This window comes from Fonsecaea nubica (genome assembly GCF_001646965.1).
Source record: "Fonsecaea nubica strain CBS 269.64 chromosome Unknown Scaff37, whole genome shotgun sequence".
Taxonomy (NCBI): Eukaryota; Fungi; Ascomycota; class Eurotiomycetes; order Chaetothyriales; family Herpotrichiellaceae; genus Fonsecaea; species Fonsecaea nubica.
The window spans coordinates 15,757-27,801 of record NW_019173710.1 but is presented as its reverse complement, the minus strand read 5'-3'; the positions used below and the strand labels follow the sequence as shown (position 1 = coordinate 27,801).

Here is a 12,045-nt window from a genome sequence, read left to right as displayed (position 1 = left end):
AATGTGGAGTTTCAGTCGAGAGCGGGTGGGTCTCCTGGCCAGCCTTGCCGGAACAAGAGGAAACGATCCTCCGGTCCCACTTTACGCTGGTGGTTAGTTTGTCCGCGGGATCAGGGCGCGGGCCCGCGAGCTACAATCAGGTGCTTTGTATGCTGAGATTGATCGATTGGTGAGTTCAGACACTCATCCTCGTGGCTTCCATGTGCCGTATTACAAAATTAATGCCACTTTCTGCCGTACAAACTCTTCACTCCCAAGAGGCTCTCGACTGCGCCACACCAGGTGCAAGACACAGGTAATATAGATCTATCTTCTCACCCTGTCTCCGCTTCGCCCGGTTAGAGCTTAGAGCTTGGGTTTTGCACCGTCGTGCTTTTGAACCATGTCCTCGATGCGGACGAATCTCTCGTAGAACTTGAAGCACTCTGGGTTGGCCACCGTTCCAGAAGGAGTCACCCGCTTCCCGGAGATGATTTGCTTCACGGCAATCTCAATCTTTTTGCCATTGATGGTGTAAGGGATCTCTGGGGCTTGAACGATATACTTTGGAACGTGTCTGGGTGAATGTGCCGACCGGATGGCTTGCCGCAACCTCTCCTTGAGCTCGTCTTGTAAGACAGCGTTGCCCTTCATCTTGACGAAGAGGACGACGCTCTCATCTTTGTCAGTTGTACGTCTCTGCCCGACACAGATACTGTCCTCGATGTCGGGGAACTTTTCGACAACGTTGTAGATCTCGGCCGAGCCAAATCGAACCCCTGAAGGGTTGAGCACACCATCACTTGAAAAAACGTCAACCAAGAACGGAGGGGGTCAGAGGAATAGTGGGATAACTCACGATCTTCCCAACATCACGTATCCTCCGGTGTCATCGTTCATTTGCACAAAGTCTCCTTGGTTCCATACCCCCCTACCGAAGCGCTTAAAGTACGAATCTTGATACTTTTTGGCGCCGCCCTCGCCCCAGAAAACTGTAGGTTGGCTTGGAAACGGCATGGTGCACACCAACTCCCCTGGTTCTCCTTTTGTTTTGACCGAGACAAACATCTCGTTGCTTACGTCGGCTATGTCGACTGCCATCCCTAGACTCTCGCATTGAATTTCACCCGAGTAAACAGGTAATGTCGGGTTGCCGCTCACCACTAGCATCACAGTCAGTCGATGCCCCAGCAAAGAGAAGGAGAGGTCACCATACAAGAACAGGCAAGATCAGTACCTCCGCAGGTCGATGCGAGGTGAATGTGTTTGGGAAAGCCCTTGTCGTAGAACCATTCACAGACATCGGCAGGCAGCGTACTGCCGGTAGATGTCACCGTCCGAAGTGAAGATAGGTTCAGGGTGTCCCCTATGAGTATAGCTTAGCATAGTTTTGTTCCGTCATCAATTTGTTACATTCAACTCACGTGGGCAGGTGTTGGTTGCCTTTAAATCAGATAGGAAGCGTGCCGACGTTCCAAATAATGTGACCCTATGAAGCCAGTCAGGAACTACTCGTACACTACCTTGGACTCTTAAAAGGCAGACCTGAGTTTCTCGATGAGGCGAAGGAGGACCAATTTGTCCGGCTTGAGCGGCGAGCCATCGTATACCACGACTTGTCCGCCGTAGGCGAGTCCGCAAAGGACCATAGCCCACATGATCCATCCAGTCTATATCTTTTGTCAGGAAACTGCCTTGTTTCAAGGGGAGGGAGCGACTTACTGTAGTATATTGGAGGAGCACATCTCCATCTTGGACATCGAAGCCTAATATGCTGTCCTTTTTGACTTGAAGTAGTAGCCCCTACAGCAGTCAGTCAGTCAGTGCAAGCAATGGTGAGCAGAGAGTAATTAGTCATACAGCAGCACTGTGTACAATGCACTTCGGTGGCCCTGTCTGCAACGGAATATCAGTCTCCTCTAACCAGATAAGAGGTATGGACGGGTGTCAGCCTTACTGTACCCGACGAATACACGATGAAACCAGGATGAGAAAAGGGCAGTTGAGCAAATGTCAGTTCCCGTCCCGTGCTCTGACCAATGAAACTTGACCAGGGAGCAATCTTCACGTTCTGAGCATGTCCTTGGAACCCAAAGCCTTCTGTTTCGAGCAAGAAATATCCTTGAAATTCCGCATGTTTTGCCAGCCGTTCGGCACAATTTCGATGCTTGGTTCTGAGATCCCTCATCTGGCCATTGTAGAGAACCGCCGTCTCTCCAAAGACTAGTTTCGGACGTATCTGGAACAGCCGATCCAATATGCCGTGTTCGCCCATGTCGGGGGAGGAAGTAGACCAAATAGCACCGAGTGAGAGTGCCGCGAGACACAAGACCATGGTTTCAGGCCTGTTCGAGATGACAGCCGCGACCCGATCTCCTTGCCCAATTCCAAATGACACCATGGCGTCTGCAGCCTGCCGCACTTGCGATATCAGCTCTCCCCAGGTGATTGAACGCAAATTGACGCCGCCCTCATTGCAGGCGTGAATTGCTATCTCACTCTCCGACTTGCCAGTCAAGAGATTCTCGGCAAAGTTCAGTTTGATTTGAGGAAAAAACGAGGGAGGAGGAAACATGCTCTGAGCGTCCTGAAAAAGCAAGTCGTAGTCAGCGACATCTTACCCGACCCCGAGGCCAAGGAGCACCGATCTTTGCTCAACTTACCGCTCGCACATATCCGAGCAATGGCTCAGTGTTTGCTTTGATCTTCAAGAAAATGAACAAGTCTACCCAGAAATCGGATGCCGTCCGAGGATTAACCGAGTACGCGTGCAACTCGCTGTACTTCCGTAAATTCAGGCTATGCCGGTGGTTGACCAGATCAAGCAGGCGATCTGTTTGCGTCGAGCCCAGACGCTGGGGTGTCCAGACCAGCCGAGGAGCGTGCCGCTCGGACATATTTCGCAGAAGGAAGATGTGGCAGAAAGATGCGACTGATAGGTAAGGTATGAATGCCAGCTATGGTATCGTTGAATATAGATACAGTGCTGCTTGAATAGGTGATGCGTGCGAACAACCAGTGGCTATCCACTACGATCGATGCTGATGAGACTTCGAGGAAATGCCAACCTCTACTGCTCATTGGTGTTGGCGACAAGCTAGCCATTCTCAGCGACTCTGGTGGGTCTCGGCACATCGTTCGGAATGCCGGAGACAGATTGCCGGTCTCCGGTGTTCCGAAACACTTTGCCAATTTGGGGAGCAATCGTCTAAGTCTGCGCGGGCCGACGATATCCGCGATGTCTCGTGCGAGACTGTTGGAAAGGATTCAATGGGCATTACCTTCAGCATCTGTTGGCCAAGTGTTAGTGTTGGGATTTAACAATCATTCAGTGGCTCGTTGTTCAGGCTGACAGCATTAAAAAAGAATTGACGACGGGTAAGAGACTTTTAGATGAGGGCTAGAGCGGTCGACTAACGATTTTTCAGGTCCCTTGTCTACGGTTATCCTTCCGGATATAGCCGATGACACTGCAATCAAGGCGATTAATCACGTTGCAGTCCTGGTAAACACATAAAAGGACGCCCCTAAGTGCAAATTCACTCTGCTCAAGTTGGTGCTTGAACGGCGCTGAAACAAGAACGGCGCGACCTTCGCTGGCTTTGCTTGTCGCCGCGAAGGCGTACTTGGCTTTTGAAGCCTGGGAAAAATGTCTCAACACGCATGCGACTTGACCCCAGAGCACCCAACCGCCGCCAATGAAGATCCAATCTGGGATTTTATCAGTCTGGACCTCGATGCTGGCACTACTTCTCCCACCTCATGGGCAATGGACACCTTTAATCCTTACGAGTATCAGCAACTTCTACCTGAGCAATCCAGCCCACCCACTGCACCGCAGTTGAGCTCGTTCGGTGAGGTGGAAAGCATGTTACTCTCTTCATGTGAGCCCTGGATTCGTGCAGATTCGTTGTCCATGCACAACTAACCATCGCCAGGCGGAATGGATGTAGTAGGAAAGTCGCTTGGCTTGATCGAACAGAACTCTATGCCGCCAATACATCAGAAACCTCCTCAGGAGTGGATATTGCCGCCAGACGTCGGAACCGCTTGCAAAATGGGGCATAGCAGACAGATTGATTCCCCGTATTTGTCCCTCGAACTGCAAGACAAGTTGGTTCAGCTGTTCATGACGAGTGTGTATATCTTATGCCCCGCCATGAATGCAGCGGAGTTTTACCGGTGGTATCAGACCAGATATAACGTTCCTGACGACAGTTCCCTGAAGTCGCTGGTGTTGCAAGCCGTCCTTTTTGTCACTTTCCCGCACCTGAGCGACGAGGAGAGGCAAGACTCGGGCCTAGGGACGGTACCACAAGCACAAAAGGTCTTGTTCGAGTATACACTCAGTCTGTACCAGACAGCAACTCTCACCAAAGAAGGCCACGTGGCGCTGACACAGACAGCCCTGCTTCTGAGCCACTGGAGCCCGTACAACAGCTCCAGAGAAGTGAACAGCTTCTGGATCGACGAGGCCTTCCGTCATGCAATCCTGGGACGTCTATACAGTAGCACCGATTGTCACGACGTTCGTACATGGTGGTGCTGTGTCGTTCGAAACCGGGTTCTCGCTCTGGCACTCTGCCGCCCCAACAAGTTGAGAAGGATTGCACCGGGAAAACTCCCCGAATTCTGGGCTTGCGAGCGTAATCCGACGTTGCCTCAGTCGAAATGCCACCCAAAAGAGGACGTGGATCAGATCTTTGTTGCCATATGTATGCTGTCAAACATCATGTGCGAGATACTGGCTCTACAGAGCAGCGTCGGCCGCCTCGACAGTGCAAGCTCACTACGGGAGAGACAGAAACTGGACAATGAGCACATGAGGCAGGTCACGGATCTTGAATTCCATCTCCAGATGTGGGCGGAATACTATGAAACCACTCTGTCTGCCATCGACCAGGACAGCCTGTCGCGCTTGTCCAAGGTCCACCTCTTGATTCCTCGAATCATCTTCACGTAGGCGAGCGACATCCCGGTCAGCGGTCAGATAAGATGACTGACAATCTTTCAAGGTCCACCAAAGCCTCACTTTACGAATCCCTAATCCGCTCTTCGCACACCAGCAGACCTATCTCGCGGCTCTTACACAAATACGCCCTGAGCAGCTTGATGGAAGTCTCCGAGGCTGTTTCTATCCAGGCCGGCGAGCTCCTCAAGATTGCAAAGACCGAGGACATCCCCCTTGTTCTGTATGTGTGGGCCAATGATCACAATTGCGTTTCTCATCGCTGACAGGGAAGTTAGACCTGCCTGGCTTATACTGCCTGTTGCAGTCCATCTCATGCGCATGAACAGCAAGCTTACAGACTACACGCCGATTGACATTCGACGATTCGGAAACCTCATGCGGCTCCTTCACGCGATGAACACTCGGTTCGAAGGCGTGCAGTACGTCACCAAGGTCATTCAAAATATGATTGATGCTCTCACCAGCAGCGCTCGGGACGGCATCAGTGAGGAAGTCAACCAGTTACAAGGTATGACGGGGCGAATCGACCTGTTACAACGCGCGCAAGCTGTCGAGACCGTTCTCCTGACCAAGGCCGCCGACATGATCCGCTCAGCCCTGGGCCATGAAGATTCGGCATCGATAGCGACAGGAACACGGTTATGAGTCGACCGTTTGATCTGTGGCGGTACCGCACCGTGCAGTTGTAAGATAGTTCATTAAGGCTTGGGGTAGTCAGGCGCGCCAGAGAGACGACGGGACGTCTCAATAATGTCGAGTTTTCCCGTGCCTACCCTTGACTGGACCCTGCTGGTTCGAGACTGCGTGGTCCCTGATTGGTGGTAACATCATGATGGGTTGCCAATGGCACTTGGAGAAACGGGCTTATCACGATGCCATGTATACTTCGTCCATTGTTTAGTTGTGTACTTGAGTACTGCACGATCCCCACCGTTATCCGAGAATGGCAGAAGGTGTTTAAACAGAGTTTGCCGGCAGTATTTCAGCCAATCGGAGGCTGTGTTTCCTATAGCCCGGGGGGGCTCGGCGAAGCTGGAATTTTTCCCCTTTTGTCCGGAAGCCGGAACCAAGTTTCGTTGTCTGTTCCGGAGCCCGGACTGGGCACAGAAAGCATGGTCCCAAGTTGGAGAACGCTGTCACCTGTGATTCTGTCAGGGGCACGTCTCAAAGAGAGTATCCTGTTCGCAATGTTGTGCAGGTGATTCTCTTGAGCTGGAAGAGGAGATGCATGATCGAAACCCTCGAGCTATCAAAGATTAGATATTGAGGTGATGTACCTTGTGAAATCTTGGTCAAAGTTCGTTGCAGGGATGTGTTGGTGGGCATTTCGGGCTAAGGCATTGATTTTAATGCGAACCTTTTCGGTCTAGGATCGACGAGGACATGCACGAGTCGGACGAGCTGCATTAGCAACACCTCGATCCTCCTTTCAATAGCTGGAACCCTCGCAATCAAGACTCTATTGGCTCTGGGTGACCGTAGCACGATGCACCATCCAACGCGAGGCATAGATCGAAGGTGTAAACAGTGGGTCATGCTCCCCGGACACGGCGTCCTGGACAACCCCGCAAACCCCACAAAACCCTCCATCCCCCATCCCATAATTCGCAGGAAAAAGTTCTCTTGCTGGGCGACACTACGTTCGTATGAGCGGAGCATCACTGTCTCATCATTGTCACTGCTCTCGTAAATCCCCGTCGTCAATTTTCCATCGCAACTCATCGCGCCACGATTCCAGATGGCAGGACCGAGACAGACTCCCAAGTGCACACTTGCTTGTAATCACTGCCGCATCAAAAAGGCCAGATGTGAGCTTCCATCTCCGTCGCGAAAATCATGTTGCTCGCGTACTGATTCGGTCACTCGTTCTCACAGGCAGCGGCGTGAAACCATGTGGAAATTGTTTGGTATATATAGAGACAGAGCAATGTCTTGAAGAACCAGCTGAGTGACTGTGACGCAGGATCACAACGAGGAGTGCTGGTTCCCCCCAGCTCAACAGAGGACACGAAAGCGTAAGGATCGGGATCGGGCGCTGGATGAACGATTTGCGCGCCTAGAGGCACTCCTCCAGAGCTCGCAAATCCCACCCCAGCCTGAGGCCGCCGTGGCGATGTCAGCACCTGGCCCTCAAATCTCGAACGCGAATAAAGAAGACACCGTCCTTGTGGCTGCCTCTACACCTGCTGCCGGAGCTGCAGCGGCCCAGTTCCAGAGTCCTCGAGCAGGCTCTATATCATCGGCTGGCCCTTTGCAACCCACCGAGAATATGCCCCCGGTGGATACGAATGCCTTTGAGCCGTGGGCTGATGCAGTCTTGCCGACTGTCGACGACGCTTACTCCTCTGCACTCTGTGTATCTACCAACCTCCGAGCACCGTCAGAGGCAACGCAGCCGCCACCCTACGGAGAGCCAGAACACTCTGTCCGGAGAACTCTCAGTCCCAAAGAAATAGCGCCTGGGGAGGAGAGTCATCCATCGGTTCAAGAGCCCATGTCCCCTCCTGCCACAACTTCCGCAGGGTCGTGTGCTGATGTAGGCATCGAGGTATGTATACTCGGATCCACTTCGGCTGAGAATGTGCCTGCTAATGAGAGCAACAGGATGTGAGCGAAGTCCACGGTTAGCTACTACCTCTGTCCGGTGAGACGAACTTTGTTGACCAGACCACCCCTAGGTCCTTCCTCATATCTTTCAATCTGCTCAGAGCCAGCCGTTGATTGGGTTTCGCACCACATCGGCGCGCCGGACTTCAGAACTCTCGCCCTGCGACTCACGGCCGACGTGATGCGCAGCGAGAAGCTGGAGCGCGCCGTGCAGTCAGAAAGAACGCCCGAACCAGACTTTCAGACGGCACGGAAATGGACGACAGGTGAGTGTCCCCTTAGGAGCAACATGATAATGGAAAGTGAGGTTGACTATGGATGTGCAGCATTCTTTGATCAGGGCCTTGACGCCATTTTCGGATGCATCCATCGTCAAGCATTCGAGCAGAAGCTTCGCGCCCAATACGAAAGTAAGCTTCCTTCTGGACCTGCTCAGGACGCTGCCTGGTACGCACTCCGCAACACCGTCTACGCAGCGGGCTGTAGGATCACGCTGTCCGAGGGCGCCTACCCATCCGCCTTCTTCGAAGCCCGCACGCAGGCGTGGCGATACTTTGAAAACGCTCTGTCGGTGCACACGGACCTCGTCTATGGGCGCAGTGGCATCACCGCCATCCAGGCGCTACTAAGCATGGTAAAACAATCCCGTCCACTACATGTTTTCTAGTGTTCCCAAGTTTGTGACTCTTGTTTTTCCTGATAGGCTTTCTTCGCTGAAGCACTCGGAAGCCCGGCTTTGGAGTACATGCTCCTCTCGAACGCGGTCCGCCTGGCACAGTCCAAGGGATTGCATCTCCAGGCGAATAAGGCTCTGCAGCTCCGAGAGGAAGATGTTGCAGTTCGGAACGTCATCTGGTGGAATCTCTACATGTACGACAAACACCTGGCATATCGCTCTGGTCGACCTAGCGTAATACCATTCTCCCCATTACTCTGCTTACAAGTCGAGCTAAATCTTACTCAGGCCATTGACGACGACGACATCAGCTGCCCCATTCCGACTGTCGTACTTCCCGGTCATCAATTCAATCTCGAATTCTTCCGCAACACTGTCAACCACGCCAAAATCTCGTCGCTGATCTTGAAGCGCTTGTTGACCGTCAAGGCCATGCAGCAGAGCCCTGAGGAAACGTTGACGGTGGTTCAGGATCTCCATCAGGAGCTTCTCACCTGGTACGAGTCTTTGGCGCCATGTTTCCGGAGCAGCCCGCCCTACCGAGCGAATAATCTACCACTGGGCATCCAGCCTCAACACATCATCTTCACCCGGTTTATCTACAGCGGGTCGCTCATCGCGATGCATGCAGGTTTTTGTCAACCGTGGAGCCGACCCGGATTGGCGCTCAGCTCGAGTCCTCGCGTGGTCGCTCAGCGGCAGCGCAGTACCGAGATCGTGGCCTCTGCTGCTAGAGACATCATCATGGCCACCCAAGGCTTGACTGTCTCCGCAGGTTCGCCCGTATGGTCAGTATCTTCCGGCTTCCCTCTATCCACCCGGTCAACGAACTAACTAACCGTCGGGTAGGCTGGCATTCTACTTTCCACTCGTGGGCCTGATCAATTTGTTCCTCCACGTCATCCAGCACCCGACCCTCCCCACGGCCAATTCGGACATTTCGTTGATGGATGCTATCGTCGGCCACTTTGGCTACATGGAATACGCTAGTGGCTCTGAATTAGTTTTCAAGTTCCCTCGCAAATGCGTCGTGTATGCCAGGGAAGTTGTCAAGCGAGCCAGAAGGCAATCGACCAGTCAACATGCGGATCAACAACCTCCCAATACCGCCGACGTTATGCTGCCGAGATTCTCAGATCCTTGTCCAGACTTCCCTTTACCCGAGGTACACCCTTCTGCCCTGCGCGTCGACTTGACCCGTAACCCTAACTAACCGGTGCTTTGTTTAGTTTGTCACCTCGGACATGTCAGAGATCGGGTTTGAAGATTGGCAGAGTAGTCTGGCTGACTTTGCCGATCCGCGCCAGTGGTTCCAGAATATTCCCAGGTAGAGCTCCTGTGTTTGATGTGTAGTTGCCCCGTGTATTCATTTTTCTAAGCGAATAGGAGAGGGACGGTTATGAACTGGTTGTAATTAACACGTCGACCTAGCCTGTTTATGACGCCAAATCAATGTACTTTCTGCTATACGCTACGTTGGGATGAAATAATTGAGGTTGAAAGTAATGCTGTTCAAGCCCACGATTGTCCATCTGGTAGATTGAGTACGCGAAATTCCTCCACCACGAACCTGCTATGCTCTTGCGATATTGCACCCGTGGGTTAGACACGCAACGGGGATCTCAAGTAGAGACTACCTTTTTTCGACATATTTCCCTGTTTCATAACTCGTAGAGCCTCCTACCCGCCTCATGACCCGCGCTCTTTCTTGGAGAGCATGCTTTGGAAAAACTCCTCCTTGAAATTGCCATCTGCGTCCAGCCTTGTCTGGGCCTCCTTCCACGTTGACTTTATCAGGGCCACGCGCTCCGGTCCCCGCGGTCGGATGTCACATCTGTTTTTGGCACATTGTCAGCTAAGATAGCAACTCCAGATTCGGGGAGGAACGCACTCAAAGGCTTCTGGCCTGACGATGAAGCCTGGCGTCACGGCGTCACGGTTGATAGGAAGAGGGTTCCCGTTCGCGTCCACTTTTCGGTGAAATTCAAAGCCCCATAGTAGTCGCGAGATGGCCAGGAATAAGGCCCGTTCCGCGACGTGGAATCCAGGACATACTCGCCGTCCCGCACCAAAGGTAAAGTGCGGTCGGTTGAGCGAGTCGGCGTTGATGCCGTAGCTCTCGTTCAGGGTCGCCTCTGCACTGAAACGCGATGGATCAAAAGCGCGAGAGTTTTCGTATGTGTTGTGGTTCAAGGTCCATATCTACTTGTCCTGGTCAGTCACTGTAAAGACAACGCATTTGATGACAACGCACATTCATCATGACAGTGGCGCCTTTGGGGATTTTCATGCCGTTGTAGACATCATCGCAGGCGACCGAACGTGGCACGGCGCCGCTGATCGGACTCGGAGCCCCTGCAGGTCTTGGTGAGCATTGAGTCCAACCTATCAAGGGGGCCCAGCATACATCTTAGCGTCTCTTCCACCACGGCACGAATATAAGGGAGACGCTCCCGGTCTTCCCAGGAAGGCATGCAATCGGCACCGATGACCTGGTCGATCTCTTCCTGCGCCTTTTTCTGGACGTCGGGGAAAAGAATCATCGCTTTAACGAATCCTAGCAACGTGTTCCAAGTCGTGTCTCTGTGAGTCATGTCAGAAGAGATCTGGTGGAAAGTCAGTCCATGCTTCCTGCATGTGAGCTTACGTTGCTGCACCAAAACCATGCCCTGCGTTATGGGCAATTTGTCTCTCTGAGAGGCGATCGGCGTCCTTGTCAATGAGCATGTCTCGAATGAAGCCTGCAGATTTGTTTAGCCTGTTGGCCGCCAAAATAGTTGTCAGAGAGGGGTGTATCACTGGGATATTTCTTCCCGAGGGCGATCTTCTCCTTGGCTCCTTCGAGCAGTTGGTAGAAAAGCCGATCTTCCAGTTTCTGAATATCGGAAAGCGCTCGTTTGAAAGAGCTCATCCAGACAGGCATCACCCGGTACCATGGACGAAGGAAGGGGAAAAAGTCGACCGGCTGCAGATTGATCGCTGCTGACGTTCGGTCCATCCACTAGAAACCTCTGTTGGCGCTCTGAAGAGGGGGAGCTGAGGACACACAAGACTTACCTCGATAAGACCCTTGACATATCCTGTATACACGTTGGGTGTTCGCCAACCGTACAGAACGGTGGAGGCGATGCTCGCTGTATATCTCTGTAGATTGCCTACCCAGTTGTCGGGATGCTCTACCATGTCATGCATGAGCTGCATACTCTCAAATATCTAGCCAGATCGTTCAGTCGATGTTCCGCACAGTCACTGGTTCTTTTGCAGCTCGTACCTGATAGGGCAGATAGCTGTTTGCTGTCTTCACATTGAGACGGACGTGGTACATCTTGCGTTGGCGTCGCCATGTCTCGTCGTTGCTGGACGGGCGGCATGGTTAGCGACCTTTGTCCACGATAAAAGAGAGGGCGTGCACACACTCTCGTAGAGCAATGTTCAAGCCGTCTCCGAACTCGCGCATGTAGAGATCTGGACGACCTGAATAGATGTTGCTTCGCTTCTCGATGAGATCTTTGACTACTTCGGGGCTGTTCAGGAGGATCATATCTTGACCGCCCAGCTTCAGCGACATAATGGGACCATCTGATAGGAATTAGCAGGGATCGGTAGTCCACGTCGTCATATATGTACACTTGTTAGCCCATTTTTGGAATTCGAGATGGAAGCTTTTCATCGGCATCTGAAGCAGATTCCCAAGTACTGGATACGTCCTAGGCCCTTTTCGACCAGTCAGTACCGTCTCTAAGTCTCATTCAAGGGAAGATTGGTGCCACCTGCCTGGTGGGAAATCTTTGGGGCGCATTCCATATCGAGC

At 52.5% G+C, this 12,045-nt stretch overlaps 4 protein-coding genes across 4 annotated transcripts; 2 read left to right on the top strand and 2 right to left on the bottom strand.

The window, feature by feature from the left end:
• Nucleotides 1-345: 345 nt before the first annotated feature.
• On the bottom strand, nt 346-2,876 carry AYO20_06028 (acetoacetate-CoA ligase; the record flags this gene model as incomplete). The annotated part of the gene is made up of 9 exons (XM_022644319.1): nt 346-781; nt 839-1,142; nt 1,217-1,345; nt 1,404-1,468; nt 1,525-1,649; nt 1,702-1,782; nt 1,840-1,875; nt 1,937-2,566; nt 2,643-2,876. 9 exons carry the CDS (start codon nt 2,874-2,876, stop codon nt 346-348), a joined length of 2,040 nt encoding a protein of 679 aa, XP_022499623.1.
• A 752-nt stretch (nt 2,877-3,628) lies between these two features.
• AYO20_06027 (hypothetical protein) lies at nt 3,629-5,596 on the top strand (the record flags this gene model as incomplete). The annotated part of the gene is made up of 4 exons (XM_022644318.1): nt 3,629-3,863; nt 3,918-4,938; nt 4,995-5,171; nt 5,227-5,596. 4 exons carry the CDS (start codon nt 3,629-3,631, stop codon nt 5,594-5,596), a joined length of 1,803 nt encoding a protein of 600 aa, XP_022499622.1.
• A 1,468-nt stretch (nt 5,597-7,064) lies between these two features.
• AYO20_06026 (hypothetical protein) lies at nt 7,065-9,447 on the top strand (the record flags this gene model as incomplete). Its single annotated transcript, XM_022644317.1, has 6 exons — nt 7,065-7,499; nt 7,556-7,574; nt 7,630-7,824; nt 7,885-8,192; nt 8,262-9,022; nt 9,084-9,447. 6 exons carry the CDS (start codon nt 7,065-7,067, stop codon nt 9,445-9,447), a joined length of 2,082 nt encoding a protein of 693 aa, XP_022499621.1.
• A 476-nt stretch (nt 9,448-9,923) lies between these two features.
• AYO20_06025 (hypothetical protein) lies at nt 9,924-11,802 on the bottom strand (the record flags this gene model as incomplete). The annotated part of the gene is made up of 9 exons (XM_022644316.1): nt 9,924-10,068; nt 10,126-10,436; nt 10,489-10,589; nt 10,642-10,817; nt 10,882-10,975; nt 11,034-11,235; nt 11,292-11,447; nt 11,506-11,590; nt 11,651-11,802. The coding sequence occupies 9 exons, from the start codon at nt 11,800-11,802 to the stop codon at nt 9,924-9,926; spliced, it is 1,422 nt and encodes a 473-aa protein (XP_022499620.1).
• Between the last annotated feature and the right edge of the window lie 243 nt (nt 11,803-12,045).